At 44.5% G+C, this 14,021-nt stretch overlaps 1 protein-coding gene across 6 annotated transcripts in view; it reads right to left on the reverse strand.

The window, feature by feature from the left end:
* Nucleotides 1-14,021, reverse strand: part of LOC120318650 (fatty acid amide hydrolase-like) — a 105,043-nt gene that overhangs the window by 59,792 nt on the left and 31,230 nt on the right. For all 6 annotated transcript variants that reach the window (XM_039366546.1, XM_039366547.1, XM_039366549.1 and 3 more), the window contains 11 exons: nucleotides 9,116-9,256; nucleotides 8,478-8,540; nucleotides 7,497-7,617; nucleotides 7,219-7,311; nucleotides 5,642-5,802; nucleotides 4,860-4,945; nucleotides 4,613-4,696; nucleotides 4,057-4,119; nucleotides 2,923-3,000; nucleotides 2,728-2,816; nucleotides 2,449-2,485 (listed from right to left, as the gene is read on the reverse strand). In XM_039366546.1, the coding sequence (XP_039222480.1) occupies nucleotides 2,449-2,485; nucleotides 2,728-2,816; nucleotides 2,923-3,000; nucleotides 4,057-4,119; nucleotides 4,613-4,696; nucleotides 4,860-4,945; nucleotides 5,642-5,802; nucleotides 7,219-7,311; nucleotides 7,497-7,617; nucleotides 8,478-8,540; nucleotides 9,116-9,256 (1,016 nt within the window). The remainder of the gene's footprint in view (nucleotides 1-2,448; nucleotides 2,486-2,727; nucleotides 2,817-2,922; nucleotides 3,001-4,056; nucleotides 4,120-4,612; nucleotides 4,697-4,859; nucleotides 4,946-5,641; nucleotides 5,803-7,218; nucleotides 7,312-7,496; nucleotides 7,618-8,477; nucleotides 8,541-9,115; nucleotides 9,257-14,021) is intronic.

Below are 14,021 nucleotides of genomic sequence, written 5' to 3' on the forward strand. Positions count from 1 at the left end.
GAGATGGAAGGAAGGAAATTGAAGGGGGAAGGAAGAAAGGAAGGAGAGAGAGATTGAAGGGAAAGGGATGGAGATGGAAGGAAGGGAGGAAGGAAGGAAGGAAGGAAGGAAGGAGAAGGAAGGAAGGAAGGAAGGAAGGAAGGGGAAGGAAGGAAGGAAGGAAGGAAGGAAGGAAGGAAGGAAGGAAGGAAGGAAGGAAGGAAGATTGAAGGGGGAAGGAAGGAAGGAGATTGAAGGGGAAGAGATGGAGATGGAAGGAAGGAAGGAAGGAAGGAAGGAAGGAAGGAAGGAAGGAAGGAAGGAAGATTAAAGGGGAAAGAAAGGAGATGGAGAAGGAAGGAGATTGAGGGGGAAAGGAAGGAAGGAAGGAGAGAGAGAGATTAAAAGGGAAGGGATGGAGATGAAAGAAAGGAAGGAAGGTTGAAGGGGAAAGGAAGGAGATGGAGAAGGAAGGAGATTGAGGGGGAAAGAAAGGAAGGAAGCAAGGAGAGATTGAAGGGGAAGGGAAGGAGATGGATGGATGGAAGGAAGAACTGATTGATCTTTGGAGAGTCATGTTTTTCCAGATGGTGATGAACTGCAACTCCCAGCATTCCTCACTCTTTCACAGTGCTTTTTAGGGCTGCTGGGGATGGTAGTCCAGTAAGGTCTGGAAACACACAGAGATGCCCTCCAACGGCAAGGGAGGCAGGCCGGGCGGTGCAGGGAAGGCTCCGGTGCAGCATGGAGGGCGGCCAGCAGCCGAGCATGGCCGGGCAACCAGGAGGTGTGGGGATTGGCTCAGCACCGCAGCTCAACTCAGCTCAGCTAGCAGTAGCAGCAACAGCAGCACGTTGCCCGAGCAGGGCGGGAAGAGAGGGGGTGGTGGTGGCAAATCATGAAAGCAGCGTCCACACATTCAGGGTGCAAACATCTTGGACCATTTGGCTCCCCCACACCTTTATTTACTGATCTGCCACAACTCGTGCAAACAAGCCCCAAGGAGTTCTGAACGAGCGGTCATTTTTTTAAAAAAAAAGCTTTCAGCAACGAGGCAGAAAGGGGAACTCACTCATGGCTCTTTTTTTCCCTTTCTCGGCGACTGGGAAGGCAGTCTCTTTCCTCTCTCTTTCTCTCTTTCCCCTTTCTCTGTTTCCTCCCTTTTTCTCTTTCTCTCTCTCTTTCCTCTTTCTTTTCCTCTGTTTCTCTCTCTTTCCTCTCTCTCTTTCTCTCTCTTACAGCAGTATCGTCAGGGGTCCCCACCGCCCCTGGCCTCTGCGCGTCCCCAGCCGAACGGGCAGGGAGGGGGAGCAGGATGGGAGGCAGTGGCTCCGACAGCAGCGGCAGCAACAGGGCAGCATTGTCGGGGTCCCTGCAGCCCCGGCCTGGCCACCGCCCCCACTGGGATTCCGCGCTGCCCAGCCTCGCCCTCCGCCCATCTATGGAGCTGCGGTGGAGGCAGTGCCTGCCCAAGCCTCCTGGGGGGGCAGCAGGAGGAAGGAGAGGAGGAGGGCAAGGAAGCAGTCGCCCTAGCTGGGACTCCGCACTGCCTGGCCTTGCCCTTCGCCCATCCAATGGAGCCGCGGTGGGGGCTGGTGCTGCACGGCCCCTGCCAGCCCCTCGTCCAGCCCAGCTGCTCCCCCCCCCTAGGCACCCCTCTTGTCCCGGTGCCCACCCGAGCCACTTTGGGGGAAGCAAGAGGAAGAAGGGGAGGAGGAAGTGGAGGGCAAGGAAGCCGCCGCCAGCGCTGGGCCCCAGGAAGCGGCTCTCCTCTCCTACCTTTGCTGCCTCTCCTTCTTCCTTCCCAGCAGCCTGGATTCCGGCGTGCCTTTCTGGCCAGCAGGTCCAATGGTCCGGCTGGCTAGGGATTGCAGGGGCTGGTCTCCCTTGGGTCACGGCTTGTGGGAGGGCTGTCCCGCTCAGCGGAGCCTCCAGCGGGCCGCTCCCAGCAGGGATCCCAGGGCTTCCCTGGGTGGCTCCAAGCCACAAGGCCCTGGTCATGCTTCTCCCAGGGGATGGGGCACCCGGGCGCAGGGCCAATCAGGAGCCCTGCAGGAGGTAAGTCCGCCTGAGAGAAAGAGAGAGAGAGAGAGAGAGAGAGAGAAGGGAAGCGAAAGTGCCTCTCTCTCTCTCTCTCTCTCTCTCTCTGCAAGTGGCAGAGGAGGCTGTGCAGAGACAGATGCGGAGCGGTGTCTCGGTTCCTAAGACCATCGGAAATATATGTTCAACCCCAAAAGGGGTCGCGACCCACAGGTTGAGAACCGCTGTTCTATGCACATATTTGTCCTTACATTACATTTTCTCAGGAACAAAGTACAGCTTTCTGAAACACTTTCACTTTTCAAACATTCATGCAGTGATTTGGAAATTGCAAGGCAGTTTTGATCTTCAAGATGTATAAGCAAGAGATACTCAGCAGGCCAGGATACATCACTTATCAGCAAAAAATAATAATCTTTTGCATGTTACCTTTTTGGCAGACAGCTAAGATTTCAGTATCACATGCCTAGCAGATCAGACAAAACAAAATGGAGTTAGTGTCCTTCCTCATTTTTTCCAGAATCACTGTAAGACATTCACTACCTCCCATGTTTTTCACCATTTCACATAATCACGACACAACTCCCTTTTCTATTGCAAACATGTCTCAAAACTCATATAAGAACCAAAGTCTGTCCCTAAAATATTATAATTGGTTGACCATGTATAAAATGTTAATGCAGAAAAAATAGAAAGACAAACAGACACCTTAAAGAAACTCCAGTCAATTCCCAATTTTAAACCATTCAGATCAGTGCTGAAGTTTTCTGAGAAGGATGGTTCCGGTTGGTGTAATCCTGTAAATGGGTTTAAAGAAGTAAGAACAGGCATAGACTTTTCATATAATAGAAAAAAAACCACCCTCCTTCCTTGTGTTTCAAGTGAGTAAGTAGCAATACACACCATATGGATACTGTAAATCTGGCCCAGCCAAGGTAGCATAAGCAACAGCAGTATCTGCAACTGAAATGCAGAGAGGGCCTGGCAAAATGAAAAACAAAAACAGGTCATTCACTTTTCTAGTGGTCCTATAATTTCTGATCATTTCTGAATTTAAGAAAACTTTATAGTTCCTTAGATTATGGGAGAAAACAAAATAAGTGTTAAAACACTGGTGTCTGTTTTAGAAAATGAAAGAAGGAAGTATTCTACCAGACAACTTATTGTGGATGATATTTCTGATTTTGGTGCAATGGCAACATCCAAGAATAACTCTTTCTTTTGCCCAAGAACAGAATAAAATCAAATAATCTTTCTTTTCAAATAATTATAGTTGTATTTCATTCTTTATCATCTTCAAAGTTTACTATTACTATACAGTAATGCAGCAAACTGCTCTTTTGAAAGGGTTCTAAGCATACCTTACATCTCAATCTTCTTTTCAGTATCAGCTATCAAACACTTAGGCAGTTTCCAAAGATTACATGCATTCCTCCTCATTTCTTCCATCAGATAACGATAAAAACATATGTTGTTATGGAAGATAAAGAGATAAAATGTGGATCGGAAGGAAGGAAACCACTAGCTTTTATTTTTGTCCTGTGAAGGATGATTGTCCTGTGAAGGTGCAGGCCTACATGTCTTCACTGATGTTTTGGAAAAAGCTAGTTACTCAGGCAACACATTGTTTACATAGCAGGGGGAGCAACCAACAGGGTTATGGGGAGATTTCTGATTTCTGCTATCATCAGACAAACAAGAAGTAAATCAGCTCAACTGCCCAAGGAAGAGTTGGATCAAGAGGTTTGGTGCCAATCCAGAATTAACACCAACAGCCAATGTAGAAGTTATGATTTTGCAAAAAATGAAGCATATTGGAAAAGACAAACCAGGACCTGCTATAAAAGTTTTATGTTGCCTGTCATGCATCATTCCCTATGTTTTCTCATATATAACTCACATATCAATTTTTAAACAGTCAAAATATCTCCAAGTCCTTATAATTTCTCATTTAAATTAAATCAATGGCATAGAAACTAGCTTCTCCTTTTTCTCCCAAGGACACTCAATACCTATATACAGCTAGAGACATCTTACCAAGACTAACAGTAGAATATGAGAGAGGAAGACAACCAAATCCACTGATCCGTCCAAATGTACCTGCAGACAACATAGAGCAGAATGATTAAAATTACAAAGTGAATGTCAGACATACTTTAGGCAAATGCCGAGTGATACATCCTAAGAAAAAAAAGTGACCAATCCAGCTGAGTGCTTCCTTGTCTTAGCTCAAACATCAGTCAAGTAAATGAACTCAACTTGAATACAGGAACTAGGTTTGGAAGATTTCAGGTAGCTGTATTGCAGAAGTACCTTCAGGAGCATCCATATGGCAATCAAAACAGACAACACTAAGGCCACAGCATCACAACCAAAGTCCTGTCCATTTTGTACACGTGTCAGCACATATACATAGAGATGGTACTTTGATCACAACACTGCAACCCCCATCTTGCCTGTTTTATTTCTTTCAATTTTTATTCCCTCAGTTTTATATAAGTGATTCTAATAAACTGATATTTATTATTTCATTTTCAAGAATATGGCCATCAGAATTCATTTTTCCTGATATTTCTATCAGCACAGAATTTACCTTTCAGTCCCACAACACCACAGAAAGAAGCTGGGATCCTCACAGAACCACCTCCATCTGTACCAATAGCCAGTGGACAGAGGCCTAAAGAAAAATGGAATTAAGAGAAAATCCCATTGAATAAAATTATTTTCTCCATCATTTTTCTGCACCCGCCTAATCTGAACAAAAACTTGAAATGTTGCTGTAGTTTGGCTTGGTTTTTCCACTCCATTCTCAATATTTTCATCTGCAATACTAGCCTTACCTGCAGCCACTGCTGCTGCTGATCCACTAGAACTACCACCAGTAAAATGGTGGGGATTGTATGGATTTCTAGTTGTACCATGATATCTAGAAATAAAATAAATAGATATTTTGAAGGCTATCAAAATGAAGGCTGGTGAGGAGAGAAGGAAGTATCTTTACATGCTAAAGAAATTACATGCCACAAGCAAAACTAAAATTGCATCTTCTGCCAGGTCTGAGAGAGGCAGGAATAATGGAGACAGGAGATTTAAGGAAAAAGATCATAAGTACAGAATTGAAAGAAGAGCACTGGCAAACCATCAGAGTAGGAGAAGGCAGTCAAGTTTGTACTATTACTGATTGCTCCAAAACCATTGTAATCCCATTCTTTTAGTATTATAAAATCGCTTTTCTCCCTTTTGCTTGCCTAGAGGTACCTAAAAAAAGCTTCTCCAGCCCCACTAGTTTCACACCTGCAATCTAAGACAGCTCAATTCAGAAAGGTACTACTGCTACCAAGAAAGAAGGAAAGTAGTGTTCAGGGAAGTTTATTCAGCACAAAAATTCAGAGAGTTGCCATACTTTTTATTTTTTCTGGAAACAATGTAACTATTCAGTGGTATTTTTAAATCTTTCTTCTCACCTTCCATCCTTCTGTACTCCCACCCTCAATAAGCTTACATTACACTGTTTTAGCATTCAAGATGTCAAAAAGCTTGATTATTTTTCTAACTGTCCATTCTAGCCCTCACAAGAAACAGTTTGAATGAAAATCCATGTAGTGAATACGAACTATTTTACCTATTGGGATTACAGCCAGTGGTCCCAATACCCAATTCATGCATGTTCGAGATGCCTATGATAATGGCACCAGCCTGCCGTAGTTTCTTTGTCACAGTGGCATCTTCAGTTTCTGGCTTTGTGCCCAAGTATACAGTTCCACTTCGATGGTGGTAGGGCACCTTATAAATACCAAAAAATATTCTGTATAAGATTCTTTATAAATACAGCCCAGTACTATAGATCATTTATGGCAATAAATCCAATAGCAATAAACCACACAGAACACAATTTCATAAGAAAATGTGCATCCTTTTTAAATCAAACCCGATTTCTCTCTTTGCCTAATCTCATCAGGCCCAAACTGACACCTGTCCATCTCAACCCCCCTGAAATCACATCTAGACTAAAAAACAGAAACCTCCTTACCACTCACCGCACAGCCCAAGGGCCACCCTTACAAGAAAATTGCAACTTAAAGAAATTCAAACCTTCCATCTTCTAATCAGTTGGTGATCTCATCATTTCACCTCATTCACAATTAATTTCTCCAGCTCTGCTGTCCTCATATAAGGCCCACTTTGCCTAATGGATCTCCCCCCAGATACACCAATGAGGATCCGCATAACTTCCCCAAATTGGCCAACTAATAAGATCTCTAAAATTTCTTGACTTGCATCCAACAATTTCTGTAAAAACCCTTTGTTTTTTCATTGTTCAAAATCCATCTTGTAAAGGAGACACGTAGTGATCATTACAACAAACATGGTTCTTCTCCTCAGTGTTGTGCTCTTTACTTCGCTGAATTCCACAACACAGCAAACTCATTGTAATAAGCAGCATATTGCTTGGACACAGTCTCTAATGTATAACTGTGTATAATCATGATAACTAGCAACCACTGATAGTTTATCCTCCATGAATTCTTCCTATCTTTTTAAAAATATCTTCAAGCTGGTGATTGTCATTACATCTTGTGATAGCAAATTTCACAATATGCCTCAGAGCCTATACAAGCCATAGAACTTCTACAAACATTATATACCCGAAGCAAATGCCTATTAAATGCATTTAATTAAATAAAATTTAGAGGTTTTGTCCTAGCCCTTCTTATCTCTATTCTCTTTTTGAAATATAGCCATTAAGCCAAAATGATTGTGAACCAGTGATTTAAGTACATGCTGCTGTATGAAGAACTTTTTATCTCAGTCTCTCTCTTTTCAGCTTCATTGAATGATACTGAGTTCCGCTATTATAAAACAACATCCTTTCATACATCTGTATCATATTCTTTATTGCCTTAAAATGTACTTTGAAACATTTCTTCATAAGGGACTCATTTTAGATTCCTTTTTCTGCTCCCTTTCTAGTTCTTCAACATATTGAGATGTAGCAAGAACAATATATGGTATTTCAAATGTTCTTGCATTGTATTTTAGTATACAGGTATTAGAATATTGATATTAATGCAAGGTACAATCCATTGATAGTATTAAGGTACTGTTATACTTTCTTAATATTTCTTTCCTATATGCTCAATATGATATTTGTTTTCCTTTTTAACAGCACTGAACAAAAAAAGTGAAATGTGTGTATACCACTTTAATTTCTTCTTTTAAGCACACTGGAATTCCATCCAAGAGTGAGAGGGGCTGCTTGTTTCTGTAACGAGCTGTGGATTCCTCAGCCATCTGAGCAGAGAGATTTGTGAAATAAACCACGTATTATAATTACTCTATAGAAACAGTACTTTAAACAAGTAAACTATGAAGCATCCCACCTGAAATTCAAATCAGAGAGCTTCAGCACCCTGTAATAACATAATTTAGAGAATACCTTTTTCAAGAAACAAGTAAACTCCTCTCACTGAACACACCTTGATTATCTCATCCTCATTCCACTGAACAATTGCCTGGAGGTTAGGACCTGCTTTCCCAACTTCTTTCAGGGCAGCAATAATGTTCTTGGCAACTTGTTGGGGTGTTATTTCCCCAGATCTAGTAAACAGTCAAAATGGAAGTTGTTACATTTCCAGTCTATTGTCAGATTCATCCTGAGGTCACAAGTAATCCTGAACAGTAAGATTTCAATTGCACGACCCCAAGTTCTTTAAAGAAAATGTTTAGTGGATCAAGACTTTCTGAGTCCTATACTACAGCATTTGTGCTTTAATGAAGCAGAATGGTTGCTGCAATTTGAAGAGAGAGAGAGAAAAAAATCACTGTGTTTTCATTCATGCAATATGCTAAGTAAAGCCAAACAATTCGCCTTATGGCTCAGATATTCTGGCTGCAAAGCATTGTTTACTTATGATTCTAAAGATGAATGAACCATGTCAGTTAACAGCTCAGTTATTAGGGAATTGAGCGGCTGAGAAATGTGAGAATTAAATTCCTTCTGATATATATTCTTGTATCCGACAGAGGAAAACATGACGATCTAGTTCCATCTAATGTGATTATGCATAATAATAACTGATAGGCCCCTGTATGAATCACAAAGTCATTCCTTACCACTGGAGTGGTATTCCAAAGTTAAAAAGTAAATTTAAAATCAAGAACCATAGTTTGCCTGAAACATATGAAGCATGGAGAAACTGGGAATGATTATTCAATAATGAAAACGTGCACATGAACAAAGATAAACAGAGTTAATTCCACAACAGAAACATTCACACCTGCTCACGTTAAAGGTATCTTTATGGAAAATACAAACAATGCTTATATTTCTCCATTTGTTCTGGAATGGAGTGAAAAATAGGAGCAAAACTGACCCTTAACCTACTGTTTGTCAATCAAGAGAAAGAAAAATAAACCCATAAACAAACATGGTTTTTTTAAAGTATTGAATTCCTTACCTATAGCATTTCAAGTAATCCTGAATCCCTTTAAATCTGAAATCAGAACTTGCAGAACATGAACTGTGACATAAAAAAGAACAATAAAGATTCATGGATAATTTGAAAAGAGTAAGATGTTAACTGAGAAGCATAAAGGCCCTTTTCTAATCTCCCTTTTAACAGCAACAATCTGAGATTGGTAGTCTTTCACTATTACTCATCCAGTTTGCCTGGATAGGGTTCCATTTCTTTCTCAACTGCCATATTCTACTGCTGAGAACTGCTGTGAAGAGAGGCCGAAGCCCCGCCCATATTACTCAATTTCATTTTTCCTATCATTTCCTTATCATTTATTTTTCATAACAAAAAAAGATAATCACTAGGAAGAACAATGGAAAACATGTCTTCATTTCCAATTCTGAATTAAAATATACAATTTGTTCAACATTAATGACTCTAATAAGGAATTCCAGAGTTCCACTTAATTTTAAAACAATAATGCAGTGGAAATGGGAAACTACGTATCTCCCTTTATGGATTCTCAATACTCGCTATAATTTGTGGATAAATTTCATTCCCACAATGAAAGTTTACAGAACTATTGCTTTCAAGTATTTGCAACTATATCTTTCCTACCCCTTAAATTACACACATACCTTGATTCCATCAAACTTTGGAGAATTGCTGAGACATTTTTTGATTCTGACTTGTGCTCTTTTCTTTCTGAAGCCACCAATGGAATGAAAGTAGGATCTTCAGGAATATCAAGGTAGCGTAGAGCAGTAAAATTGTTCATCCTGCAAAAAGTGTATTATTATTACATTCTTAAGAAAGTTTTTTAAAAATCATTCAAGCACTAATTTAAAATTGTTTTCTAATGAGCTTTTATTTTTTTTATTTATTTTTCACTTTTCTGTACTGCCTATTTCCCTCAAAGTTTTCCAATAATAACATTATTCTAAATCTTGCCAAAAAAGTTGCATTGCTAGAACTGATCAGATATACAAACTCTAGTTTAGACAACAGATTTTCTAATATTGTGCCAGCAACTGTAGCTAGCATCTTCAGAAGAAAGTGGTCTGCTATGCAGACAAAAGGCCATTGTACAGGGAGCAGACCACCTGGAATCTGAAGAAGCCAGTCAAAGCTGCCAGCAAAATGTCAGGAAATCTGTTATTTAGAGCAGGGGTCCCCAACCTATGGTCCACGGCCTACTGGCCACTGGGCTGCAGAATAGGCTGGCCAGTGCACACACATGTGTCCATGCACTTACCTCCACTCGCGCCAGCGCTGCTACACAAGTGGGATGTCACATGGCAAAAATGGGGCGGTGTTAGCAAGTGTCACATGGGCGCTAGCACCACCCTGTTTGCACCATCCATGCTCGCAGCCCCGTTTGTATATGTGTGTTTGTGTGTGTGTGTGTGCGTTCGTGTGTGCGTGCACACACGTAAAATGCTTCCCCCTCCCTTTCCCTCCGGTCCGCCAACCAAGAAAGGTTGGAGATCTCTGGTCTAGAGCAGGGCTTTTCAACCTTTTCACCCATTGTACCACTTTTAGGATAAGGCAATATCCGAGTACCACCAGTCGCCCAGCAAGGTGTCAAAAAATTGATGACCCCAAAAAAAGGAAAAAAATGATAAAGTATAGGTAGTCCTCAACTTACAACAATTCGCTTAGTGACTGTTCGAAGTTACAACGGCACTGAAAAAAGGGACCTATAACCATTTTTCACACTTATGACTGTTGCAGCATCCCCAGGGTCATGTGATCACCTTTTGCAACTTTTTGACAAATGAAGTCAATGGCCGGGGGTGTGTGGCCAGCTCATCACTCAGGTTGCAGGGTGCCTGTGGGGGGTGCGGGCGGGGATGTAGGGGGGATCCGTGGGTCTCTGGTGGAGGGGGTGGGACAGGGATGGGAGCCTTCCTTCCCTCCCTCTCTCCCTCCCATTGTCCCTTCTTTCCTGCTTTCCTTCCTTTCTTCCTTCCCTCCCTCTTTGTCCCTTCCTTCCTTCCCTCCCTCCCTTCCATTGTCCCTTCCTTCTTTCCTTCCTTTTTTCCTTCCCTCCCTGTCTCTTCCTCCTTCCCTCACTCCCTTCCATTGTCCCTCCCTTCCTTCCTTCCTTCCTTCACTTTGTCCCTTCTTTCCTTCCCTCCCTTCCATTGTTCCTTCCTTCCTTACCTCTCTCATTGTCCCTTACTTCCTCCCCCCTCTGTGCCCAGGAAGGGACAAGGGGAGGGGGACAGGCCACCAGCATGGCTGGTGGCTATGCTGCCAGTGGCCATGGCGACATGCCAAACCTGCCTGTGCACACGCAGAGGCAGAGGCAGAGGAGAGCTCTGCCCAGCTCACTTGCATGTGCTTTGCTGGAAAACATGCTACTTACTAATTTAGCAGAAGCACCAGGATCAGCGCCAGGCTACAGCTGATTCGTGCTTCTACTAAATTAGCAAGCGGCATATTTTCCAGCAAAGTCTGAGCAAGTGAGCTGAGCAGGAGCCCAGGAGAGCAGCTACAGCTGATTTGCACTTCTGGGCTGCTCTGCAGAAGCGTGGATCAGCTGTAGCTGCGTGCCCCGATCCTGGGCTCTTGCCCAGCTCACTTGCTTGTGCGAGTGAGAGGATAGGGGCGCGGAATCAGCGTTTCTGAGCACACACCAATTCACACCCCTTCTTTCTTCTGAATGAAGAATGTTAGGGAGTGTTGAAAGCGAGACAGACTTAGGGCTGTATTAAGACCATAGATGTAAGAAGAGTGGAAGGGAGGCGAATTTGGGGTGGAGCAGAAAACACGGGGGGAAGGCATTAGGAAATAAGCACCAAGGTACATGGTGCCTGCAAGGGATTCCTGAGTGTTCCGCAATTGTTTTTCCTCTCTCCTCTGTGCGAGAAAAACTTTTGTGGCGTAAATCTGAAACCAGGTGTTCCTGTGAGGTGGCGCAGGAGGTCCTTGGGAGAGGCGAGGACAAGCTTGGCATTTCCTCTCTCCCAATCCCCTTCCTCTTCTTCACCCCCTTCCCCGGCCTGCCTGCAATCTTAGCTCGTGGCTCTTTGGCTTTTCCTTGCCTAGCCAAGCTTTCTTCCGCCCACCCCGTTCCCGGGAGCACTGAGGAGGTACGGCAGAAACATGTGAAGGTGAGAAGTAAAAAACAAAACAAACGCGGAGTTCCAGCCAGCAGAGGCTTGGCAGCCTGGCTGCCGAGAAACAGGAGAGCACAAAGCCGAGGAGAAGAAGGTGGCGGTTTCCTCCTAAAGGGGGCTCCTTTTCTTTACCCCTTCCCCTGGGTTTGTGGGGAAGTTTCTTGTCTCCGACGCTGACAGGTGCTCCTTCGAGCCCGCCGCAAGCTTTCTCACCCCCTTTGCTTCTCCCCCCGCTTTCATGAGGATTGTGGTGCCCTTGGGAAGCTGATCATGCTTTGAACCTTAGGAGAGGAGGAGGAGTCCCTTCCTCCTTCACTCCCTCTCTCCCTGTCAAGCCCCGTGGCCTTGACATGAATGGGTAGGGGAGGGGTCAAGGACAACGTGTGGGGCGGCAAAGGAGACCAGTTGCCAGCGCCGTTCTACCTGGCAGCGTGGGTGTTGGCTCAGTGGGCGTCCCAATCAACAGCTGAGCAGCTCCGACTTCTGGCCACCGAACAGCTGAGTTCTCTGGGAGGCAACGTGAGGGCCCTGAGGGGTATCGCAAGCTCGCAGGGGGGGGGGAAGGAAAAAAAGATGGAAGAGAGTGAGGCCGCAACAGAGATAGAAGGGGGAAAAGGACAGTTGTGATGTTGGCGCTCAGGGCCATGACGCAAGCGGTCTCAAACCCCTTCCTGCCGAGGGAGTGGACGGCTCTGTCTCCTATCAGGCTAGTGCTTGTTGTGAAGTAAGAAGAGAGAGGGGAAGGGCGATGCGGATCCCGCTGACCTATGTGCACGAGAAGAAGTCAATCCGATTGCTGCATAGTGAGTCCCTGGGGAGGGTGGGGCCTTGCTCTGCACCTGCGCTCTTCACGCGCCCCCTGCAGGGCACATTCGGTAGGGTTCGTGGAGGCTGCAGACAAGCAGCATGTTTTCCACAAACAAGTGAGCTGGGAAAGAGCGCAGCAAGGGGGAGGAAGGCGACTCCGCGGGGGGGAGGCGACGCCGCGTACCACCAGCCAGGTGGTTGCGTACCACCAGTGGTACGCATACCACTGGTTGAAAAGCCCTGGTCTAGAGCATATTTACTAAACCCTGAAACTCAAAACTGCTCAACAGATATCAGCTGTGAAAGCCAGGAGATCAATTTTACAAGCATAGCTTCTGTGTTTTTCTCTGTCAAGAAATGCAGGAAAAAGATCAGCCAGAACATATGCAGGTAGTCCTTGAGTTACCCCAATTGCTAAGTGATGTGCTCATTAAATGTGATTATCACAAGACTATATTGCTTATTGATAATTCAGACAGTCCTGGTTGTCATCACAACCCTAAGATATGTGGGTTATGAAACAGGAAGCAGACAGAGGCCCAGGTAAGGATCACTCTCAGGTCCCGTTGGAGGGGCCTGTTTGCATGCTTTCACTTTCACTGTTTGCATGCTTTTACTTTTGCTGTAACCGCATGGAAATTAGGGAGGGTGATCATCCTCAGAGATGGGATGAACTCCCAGCCGGTTTTAGCCTGACTCCAAGGTCAATGCACCCTGATGACAACCGTTATCCTGTACCTCAACACTCTCAAAACAACCTTGTGGCACTGTATTGGCTGCTGGTGGACTGGTGGGGGGTTGGGTTTCAGAGTGGGAAGAATAGCTTGGCACTTGGCACGGGAATGTCAGATTCCACTTGGCTCTACTACAACTACTGTTTCTCAATAAAAGTTCTTTTGATTAACCACATGGAGTCAAGAGTCGTGCTTTCCTGAGAACGACACTTGGGGCAGGTCCCTACAAGCACAGGGGGGAGGCATGGGGGGAGGAAGACCCCAGGAGGCCCGGTGTAGCACGTTTGGGGTACAGGAACACAGCATAACCTTGAGGAAGCCAGGAAAAGAGGATGTGGGGTGCATACTCATGTGAACACAGGAGGGTGGAGAAAGAGGGCATTACGTCCATGCGTATGAGTGTGTAAGCCTAGGGAGACTGAATAAGGAGGGTGCTGCTTGTTGAATGTCTGTGTGCGAATGTAGGGAGACTGAGGGGAAAGCGCTCTGGTGAGCGTAAGTGAATGAAGGGGAGAAGAAAATGTGGTGTATATGAGTGAAGAAAGGTGGTGGCGAGACTTTCTTAAGTGACTTGTCACCTTTCCTGCTGGCTTCCCCATTGACTTTTGTCTCTGAAGATGCCAGAAGAGACTGGTTGTAAGTCCCTTCATATAGTGCCACTGTAACTTCAAACAGTCATTGAATGAATGGCCCAAACTCTAGTACTCTTGCATTATCTGTAACGCAAGTACTAGAATTTAAGATAATTCTTTGATCAGGCAGACTAAAAGGAGCAAGCTGACCATTTGCCTTCAGCATCCAGGCTACCTTCACACCAGTTTCAAAACTATGGATTAGTAATGAGAAAGAAACAATCCTGGGCTCACTTTCTTCTTTTC

This window comes from Crotalus tigris, unplaced genomic scaffold, assembly GCF_016545835.1.
Source record: "Crotalus tigris isolate CLP2741 ecotype Arizona unplaced genomic scaffold, ASM1654583v1 scf7180000020347.5012614909:4044961, whole genome shotgun sequence".
Taxonomy (NCBI): domain Eukaryota; kingdom Metazoa; phylum Chordata; class Lepidosauria; order Squamata; family Viperidae; genus Crotalus; species Crotalus tigris.